The sequence below is a fragment of the Xiphophorus couchianus genome, chromosome 10, assembly GCF_001444195.1.
Source record: "Xiphophorus couchianus chromosome 10, X_couchianus-1.0, whole genome shotgun sequence".
In the NCBI taxonomy this organism is placed as follows: domain Eukaryota; kingdom Metazoa; phylum Chordata; class Actinopteri; order Cyprinodontiformes; family Poeciliidae; genus Xiphophorus; species Xiphophorus couchianus.
In genome coordinates, this window is record NC_040237.1 from 5,835,603 (window position 1) to 5,845,005 (window position 9,403).

A 9,403-nucleotide genomic window follows, 5' to 3' on the forward strand; every position below is an offset into this window, starting at 1 on the left:
TAGAGTTTGTCATTGCTAAGGTAGATTTGGGTATGTTATTCTAAACACATACTTCAGAAAACCCTCGAGTTCCTGTGTGTGTGTGTGTGAAGGCAGACGAGTGAATATTTTTGGAAATAGACCGAATGTAGCAGCTGGTTTATAAACAGAATCTGTGACAGATCTTAGTTCTGAATCTCTCCTCTGCAGAAGACATGAACGCACCAAGTGCCTTGCAGAAAAGTTAGAGGAAAGGGGAAGGGAGTGACGAATCGCCTCCCATCACAAAGCCCTCGCCACAATGGCACAGCCTGAGAACAAATGATGAATAAATAAAGTTCTGAGATTGAAAGAGGAGAGCAATTTGTGAAGCAGCAGCTTTTCTTTTTCTCTGCGCGTGTTTGAGCAGCTCTGGAAGACTAAACAACCAGGAGCTGAGCTGAGCACACAAACAAAAGCAATTGCAGCCGGTTTTCTGAAAACAAAGAACAATGATTACATGCAAGAGACTGACAAATATCGTCTGGTGTGAAGACTGTGACTAATCTTTGCTCCCCCTAAAAATATACATTCATGCAGCAGCTCTGCTGGTGGTGAGGATCAGGGTGAGATCTGGCTCAGGTCACAGTGAAACCAGCTCAGTATCAACAAAAGTCACACATTTCCTCTCCAGAGGTGATGACGTACCAGAGCAGAGGTGGAAAACACAAAGAAAAGCCAGAAAAAAAATGGAATTAGCAACATGAATTTCACAACACATAAGAGCCTGAAAGTGTTGATTGGTGTTGCAAGCATATGTAAGCTTCTTAACATATGCCTTTTTTCCTGTGGGTTAGTTTTCCAGTCTTATAAGAGTTCAAGCAGAGGGCAGGCAAATAGAGAGTTTCCCCCCTTGCTCTGCACTGACATTACCCAACAATCTCAATAAAAACTGGGTAATGGATTGCAACAATAATGCACTTTATTTTTTCCCCCTTCTTTAGATACAATCATTTATGTTCCCTCTTCACTGTCTGCAAGCAGTATCATTCATTTGCTTTACAACCCGAGACTGGGCCACAGAAAATTGAATCCCCTTCCTGGCTGACGGCTGTGAGGGAGAGCAAGAGGTGGAAAGGAGGAAAATTAATGCCCCCCGCCCCAAAATGAAAGTGAATCAATGCGGCACAGCCCCGGGGATGGGAAAAGGTGGAATGAGAATGTGAGTCGGGGAAACATTGAGATGGAGTTTGACGGAGATTCATGGATATTTAAACAGGAAGCCTATTCATCAGTCATCAGCTTCAGGTGCGGCGCGGCACTGCTGGGTTTTAAGAGCGCTGATTGCTTCAAGGAATGTTTATGCTTTGTTTCAGACTTTTTCCCATACAACAGTTGTTCTCATGCAGTGCTGACCACATTAAGTGTAACAAGTCTTAGCGTAAATAACAATGTACAGTATAGGTATTGACTTATCACTACAGTTGCATAATCAGCAGAGTTGTGTAGTAACTAGTTAGGTTTACTCAGTTACATATACTTGAGCAACCTTTTGAAAAAATTATTTTTATTAGTATTTTTACTATGCTGTACTTTTTACTTTTACTTGAGTAATCTTATTATGAAGTATTGCAACTCTTACTCGAATGTAATTCATGGATACTCAACCCACGGTGAGTAATTTCACTAAATGAAGAATAAACTTGTTTTAACCAACACACCTGCAGTTTTTGTTAAAGTTTCATACGTTTAATATTGAAAGAAATACATTTATGGAAAAAAAATATTTTTGCCTTATTTTGTTATTTTATTTATAGAAATTGTTTTCATTTTGGTCTCTAAAATACCAACATTTCCACATAACTTTATATTTTGGTTAGTCTGATGTTTTCAATTTTTAATGATTGATGTCTAACTCTAACCCTTTTTGCCAAATGCTTTTTTCTCTTCTTACTTGAGTAATTTCTTGAATGTCTACTTTTTTCTATTACTTGAGTAAAAGTATGCTGAAGTAGTGCTACTCTTACTTGAGTTAAATCTTTAGGTACTCTATCTATTCACCTCCAATTGTTTACTTGCATACTATTTGGATCTTTTAGGATGCATAGTTTTAGAATGAGTAACCAGATGTTGAGCCACCCGAGATTAAAAAGATAATTGTTTCTCCACTAAATAAATTTCTTCAAATTAAAGGCCAGGTCTCTTAAACTTTTCCGAATTTACTGGAGATGCCAATAATAAATACGGCTAGCACTGTGAATGAGCATCCAAGAGGTGATTCAACAGCACCACCTGCAGTCGGACTCAGTTTTTGTGGCGACATTAAACACTGTTGTTTACAGACTATTATGAAGATATCAGTCACATACTCATTTATCTTGTTTAAATAGCTAATTTCAGTGAAGTTATACCAAGGTGAAAATGTGAAAAGGTCGAGGTAAAATCACCTCTTTCAAGTTGTTATAATTGAAATAATAATTTTTCCAGTATGCTTGGATACAGCACTCTGAGAACTGTTTTTTAGTTATTCTTTTTTATGAATGCAGTAATTCATTCAAAAGTAACTTCAACCACACAATGAGCACATATTCTGACACTTTTAATTAGGACGACGGTTCTCTATTAAAAACAATTTAAATGGTGCTACGTATGTAATTATTTACAAGCCATCATCAAACATCAAAATTAACTGATTAAAACACTTGAAATATATCACTCTGAATGTAATGGATCTATGGGTTAGTTTTAAAACTTTACCACTGATGTAGCCTATGTGCATTTTTTTTTATTTCTGAAGGTTTTATCAACGCAAACATAAGACTTTTAAAGACCTATTTAAGATCATTATGGAGGGAATTTAAGACCTATTTCTCCACGAAAACAAAATTTGTTCAGCCAACAGGCGATACATTTGTACTTAGCCATACGAGACGCAATAAAACTAGTTAGCTAGCTAGTAACGGTAAGCTAGCTAACTTACCGTTACTAGCTAACAAACTAGTTGTTTGAAGCTAGTTAGCAGTAGCTTCAAACTCAAACCGTTACCCGACAGAAAAGTACCGCCAGGAAAGAAAATACAGAATATACGAGATTAAAAACCTGTGATTAATATAGTTGACCCCAACTTAATTATTTTTTTTTTTTGACATTTCAAGGCCTTTAATTTTATATTTGTAAGATTAAGGCTTTTTAAGAATTTACGGACACCCTGACTATATATTGCTATTTATCAAGATATGGCTGTAGATGTCAGTAAATATATAATCAAAAATAATGAATACCATAAAACAACATGAGTGACATGTTGTTTTATGGTATTCATTATTTTTGAGTACATGATTAGGTAATAAAATATAAGATAATAAATTAATTCTGAGCAACAAAATTGTCAAATCAAAAATAAGCCAGTGCACAGTAGTCGAGTAATTCTTTATTCATGTCAAAAATGCTCAGGCTCAGGCTCACCTTGCATATGTACAAAATAATGTGTTGTTACAAAATCATTAACAGGCTGCCAATAAATAACCGGTAGAAAGTGAACAAACACCAAACAGACACATTCGCATCAACCCAGGCAGATATCCACAGGTCTCTCAATCATTTGCATTTGTATGTGAGCTGTTTGCGATGGTAGTGGATCCACGCGGGAGCAACAACAAGTCCAGTCAGGTAGCCGATCATAGCGCCCAGACTGCAGGAAACAGGCCAAACCTGGAAAAAGGGAAGGCAGGAAACTGTTGACAATCATATAAAGCTGTAAAAACACCTTGATGTTGCTCTGAGAAGCATGCCGAAACGAGAGTACATCTCATGCGAACCGTGAAGTTATTTTTCCCTTTTGTGCTTAATAACAGGTGCAGTTTAGTTGATTCCTTTGCATTAAAAGAATAAAAACATATTAAAAGGAAACCATGATAGTAGACATGGTAAAAACAAGGGCAAAAGTATAAAAATGTGGTGTTTTTTAAACAACATATTAGAAATGTGAACACTGACCAGTGAGAACCTTCTACATGTTATTTCATTAACTAAACACTACTTAAGTTATATAATTATACCACATATTTCTCTACTACTGATAATTACTATTTAACAAGATTATTTACAGAGTTGTACTAAAGTATCCACAACCCTTAAATGTTATGTTATTTATTATTGTTTTTCTCGGTTTCATTATATTTTTCTGTCTTCTGCTGTATGATATTCTGTTGTATGATGTTTTAATGTCTTCTGAACAGTTGTTAAAAATGAGAATTTGTTCTAAATAAACTTACCTGCTTAGATAAAAACTAAATAAAAAGAGATTAAGTTAAATCAATAAGATTTTATATAATGGAGCAACACAAAGTAGTACAAGTGGAAGAAAATTTGCTCAAGCTCAATCATGCTGGATAAAAAATCCGGGTTTTTTTTTGATTGTGTAAAGTATTAACTGTATTTAAGTGCATACTTTGACTAGGCCAGCCTAACACAAATTACACATTTACAATGTTAAGTCAATCCGTTTTTAAAAGAAGAGGATTTCTCCCTGTTCACTCTTTTTCTAAATATTTTTTCTGCATCATATGGATCTAAAGTATTTTATGTTGGTTATGTAAAGTGTGAGGACCTAGAAGACTCCATTTGTACTGAAGGTCAACATTAATAAAATATGAAAGGTTACCAGGAAGAATGTAAATTCTACACAGTTTGTATTAAATTGGATTTTTTTCTGTGTAAGGTCCTGACCTGCCATGGTCTGTCCCAGTCCAGCGGTATTGGGAAAGCTCCCAGCCAGGCTCCAATCAGGGTGAAGGCCACTGTAATCTGCAAACAAGTGTCCCAAACAGACATAGCTCTGAAGATGGACACAGAGCAAATGAAAAATAGTGTTATTGGATTAATAAAAGAGAGTCCGGGATGAGAAAACAACAGGTTTGAGAGCCCACCCATGTCGACTGAACACTCGGATCCAGGCCTGGACGTTGGGGCCGAGAACACAGAGACACCTCAGTGTGGTCAGTGAGGTCAGCAGCACAGCGAGTGAAAATGTCTCCAAAGCAGACCTGGAAAAATGAAACCAATCAGATGCACAGTGTGGCAGTTAACACACAAGCTGTAACAACGTAATACAACAAAAAACATTGGGAAATAACTGCATCAATTTCTTCATGGTACATTGGTTTGTGTTCCCCATTTCCAACAGCAGTTACTCACTCAATCAGTGGCGCTCCGTAGAGGATGACGACCGTGTGGAAGAACAGGCAAGACAGGAAGAAGTAAAGGCATGAACGAAACAACCTGGACAGCTGAGGAAAGAAAGGAAAAAAGATCAGATAAAAAAAATACATTGAAAAAAACTAAGCAGCTTTTTTTCATATGGCATACATTGCAAAAGTCAGCATACCTCTTGAACTTTGTTATAGTTTAAGAGCTGCTCACAAATTCATACAAATGTTTTCAGATCTTCTCAACAAATATGTGGCCCTTTGTATAAAATTAACACTTTAACGTTTGCATTGTAAATTAAACAAAAGTTTAAAAAAAAAACTAAATTTGCAAGTCATTTTTACACATTTAAATTGAACATTTGACCCTCATATACTCTGGGTTACCTTGTATCCCAGTGTGTGCTTCTTAGTGGGCGGTGAGATGCCGAGCAGCCAGAAGACGGAGACACTGACCGCGGCAACCGCAGCTGACACCGAGTAGAGCCACAACAAGTGAGTTCCGTACACCGAAAAACCTGGGACGAGCACCGCAGGGAAGACGGTGGCCATGAACACTGAGGCGGCAATGATGGAGTGAGAGGACGCCATGGCTCTGATTTCGTGGTCCCACATGATGGCGGCTTCAGCTGACTACGGACGAAGTGCGACACAATTAAAATAAATCACATTAAAAAGCTTAAAAAATTAGCGAAACATCGGATGAGGACAGTGGGGTGAAGCCATGAATGTATACATTTCCACCGCGCTTCCGTAAACATGGAGATACGTTGATTTCCGCTTGACTTTCAAAATAAAAGTATACTGAGTCCTCAAAAGCTTGTACTTAAGGAATGACGTTACACCAAACCAGAACACAGATATAAACACAGTCAGATTATTTCTAAATAGCCTGATTACTGGGCACATCAATTAGCAAATCTCTGGTACATAATTAATAAAAACTGTCAAACGCAGCGTCATGTTGGATTTCCGTCTCTACAATACCACTCACAATATGGGGACGATTCCAAATGTCAGGTTTGTGCCTCTGTTCGTACGTAACGTGCCTCATCTAACCAATCAACAACATTCTAGTTGGCTCTTTGGCTGACGTCACCATAGTAAACCAATGAAATGTATTGTTTGAAAAATCCCACTTGACCCCGGAAGTTTACGCTAGCAAAGGAAGCTAAAGCTATAGGTTGTTTTTCTTCTCTTTTCTTCTCCCTAAATAAACACATCGGAAACATGGTTTGTGAAAAATGTACGTATGACATTTCTCTCTTTAATCTTGTTATGTAAGTTTGAGGCTAATGGAAGTTGTTTGTGTCAACGAAGCCTCCCCGAGCGCTGACGAAGGTTACGTGAAGATAACATTCGGTTTTATTCTTCGTTGTACACATTTTCCCTTGCAGTAAATATAAACTTCGGTTGTTTCAGGTGAGAAGAAGCTTGGTAGAGTTATCACTCCGGACACTTGGAAGGATGGAGCTCGGAATACAACAGGTGATGGATTCAAAACAACAACAACAACAAAAAGAACATGTTTGATACGGGAGCACGAAGTCTATGCTTAATTTATAGGGTTTGTTTCAACAAAATAGAGTAAACTTACATGTTATGTTCCCTTTAGGTTTCTCACTCATTAAACAAATGTCAGTGGTAAAAGCTGTATATGTTAATTACCTTAAAGTAGGTAGATTCTGATTAATAAGCATGGTGGTGACAGCATCATGCTGATGTACTGCTTTTCATACTGTGAAGTTGGTTAGAGCCGAGAGGAAGATAGATGAAGCGGTATAGTTGTAAGTTTTGTGTTTAAACTTTTAGTTTTTGATAGTGATCTGCTCTGTTACTCTGACTTATCCAGGTCGGCTATCATTTATATTGTCTCACTCAATGTAGTAGTGATTAATGGGTTTCTCTCGCTTACATTTTGACTTAGAAAGTGGAGGGCGCAAGTTGAATGAAAACAAAATGCTGACATCTAAAAAAGCAAGGTTGGTATTCTCATGAAAGAAATATTAAAGTGATCAGCTCCTAAACTTCCAAGCATTACTGCATTTGTAATTATAACTTCTTCATTGTTTTTCTCAGGTTTGACCCTTACAGCAAGACGGGCTTTGCTATCTGCAGGATCTGCAAGAGCTCGGTTCATCAAGCTGGGTCTCACTACTGCCAGGGCTGCGCTTACAAGAAAGGTAAGGTATCATTTTTAATTCATTAAGCCCTCATTCAAATGAGTGTCATGTTTTAACTGACTAAAGAATAATAGCTTTAGTGACTATAGTGTTTGCCAGTTTGTATTGTTTGAATGAGATAGTTGCCCATAGATAGATTATTTTATCTTTTTGTAAGTTTTCTGTTTGGTTTAAAGGAAGGAAAAACTCAGTTTTGTGCCTATTTGGGCAGAAATTTACACACACACAATAACTTTATTTTGCTCAGATTAGAGACTTTATTTAATTTTTTTTTTTCAAAGAGTAGTGAGGAGAGCAGTTTATATCTTACTCAAAATAGATAACTATTTTTTCACTTATTTCTTTCCTTTGAAGTAGAAAGTGAGACTTAAATTTTGAGATTACACTACAGCCAGGTAGTTTCTGACATGTCTGACTCAGGGGTGGCTATAACACCACGATTGCGACAGCTGTAGGCCATGTTGTTAAAGGGTCGAATCCTATATTGTAAGTAAACAAAGTATGCTCAGACTGAATCCAGGGCTGCTCTGATTGGTCTGTTTGAATGAGGTGTGTTTGCTGCTGTCGTCTCTGTAGAGTATTTGAACTGAATGAGGAAATGCAAACAGTTGTTTCTCAAAATAAAGCTGCGGTTTCTCCATATAACAAACAATGTATACAAATAAAGAGTAGGTCTAAGTATATCATTAACAAGCCACGTTTCCAGAGGGTTCATGAAAACATGGCAATGACTTCGGTCCCTAATTTGTGATGCAACATGTTTTTCCAAGAAACTTTTTTCACATTTTTCTTCTCACTGCAGAAAAAGCTAAAATGTTTTTGCCTCCAACTTAAATTGGAACCTTTTTCTTCAACAAGTATCTCTACTCTACCTGCTTTGTAGTAAAGATACCAAGCAATGAAAATGACCTACAGTTTAGCAGAAGCACTCTAACGGCTTCAGTTATATCATTTTAAACATTTACAGAAATATTTGTGGCTCTACAACTCAATAAAGTTCAGAAAGTGCAGCAAGCTACAAAAATATTCTACGTCTTCCCATTTTGTCAACCCCATGGTTTGGTTTGTTTTTGCAAGGCCAACACACAGTAGTGCATCATTGCTAAGCGGAAGAAAAGGGATAGATGGGAAATAAAATGAAAAATCTAAGAGGTGTCTTCTGTGTTTATATTCAGTCCCCTAAGTTGATACTTTGTAGAGTCACATTTTGCTCCAATTACAACTGAAAGTCAAATTTTTGTGACAGTTGTCAGATTAAATGTGAACAATGATGGTTGGTAGGTTTGCAGATGTGCTTTACTCTTGAAACAATAATTTCCCTTCTAGTTCAGATTTACGCAACACTTTCTGTTGATCTATCACATAAAATCCTAATAAACATGTTGGAGTTTGTGGCTGTGATGTGATAATATGTTTAAATATTCCAAAGCTATGAATGCAAGTGTACCTCCTGATTCTTTTTTTGTCCATTTGTCTCTTCAGGAATCTGTGCTATGTGTGGAAAGAAGGTTCTGGACACCAAGAACTACAGGCAGACCTCTGTGTGATGTAGTTGTGGTCAGAGAGCATCTTCATGAGTGTAAAACATAGACTGTGAAAGAGATGTCCAGAGGCGTCCTCTTTATTTTAGATTATTGTATCACACCACTGGATCTGTTCCATTCTCAAGCAAACAGCGTTGTCTCCAAATAGATCATCTGTCCGTAAAGTGACCGCTTCCAGAGGTGTTTTTGTTATTAGTCCCAAAACTAAGTGTATCTGCTTCTTTGAAAATGTATGCATGTAATATTTGCTGTGTTGAATTTGAGTGAAATAAAGCTGCCAGTTTGATATTTGTCAAAACGATTTATACGCCTACAGCCATAGCTGGCTATAATTTTATCCTCTTACGCACAGCATGGACTTATTTCCTCTTTGTGTTGCAATAATTGGTTTACTCTGATATAATCATATTTGGAAACTGTCTGCTTTACTGTCAGCAGTAAACCTCCCCAATCCCTGTGCGGAGGTTGTAGTTCACAGGTCTCCCTCCTTGATATTTAAAGGGCTTGCTCT

The 9,403-nt window shown here is 37.1% G+C and overlaps 2 protein-coding genes across 2 annotated transcripts; one reads left to right on the forward strand and one right to left on the reverse strand.

Moving 5' to 3' along the window:
• Nucleotides 1-3,368: 3,368 nt before the first annotated feature.
• On the reverse strand, nucleotides 3,369-6,234 carry pigf (phosphatidylinositol glycan anchor biosynthesis, class F). Its single transcript, XM_028029866.1, has 6 exons — nucleotides 6,160-6,234; nucleotides 5,553-5,798; nucleotides 5,155-5,246; nucleotides 4,887-5,003; nucleotides 4,687-4,795; nucleotides 3,369-3,669 (listed from the first exon to the last, which is right to left on the reverse strand). The coding sequence occupies exons 1-6, from the start codon at nucleotides 6,217-6,219 to the stop codon at nucleotides 3,556-3,558; spliced, it is 738 nt and encodes a 245-aa protein (XP_027885667.1). The 5' UTR covers nucleotides 6,220-6,234; the 3' UTR covers nucleotides 3,369-3,555.
• A 39-nt stretch (nucleotides 6,235-6,273) lies between these two features.
• On the forward strand, nucleotides 6,274-9,180 carry cript (cysteine-rich PDZ-binding protein). Its single transcript, XM_028029869.1, has 5 exons — nucleotides 6,274-6,411; nucleotides 6,588-6,653; nucleotides 7,093-7,147; nucleotides 7,245-7,348; nucleotides 8,831-9,180. The coding sequence occupies exons 1-5, from the start codon at nucleotides 6,396-6,398 to the stop codon at nucleotides 8,893-8,895; spliced, it is 306 nt and encodes a 101-aa protein (XP_027885670.1). The 5' UTR covers nucleotides 6,274-6,395; the 3' UTR covers nucleotides 8,896-9,180.
• Nucleotides 9,181-9,403: the final 223 nt, after the last annotated feature.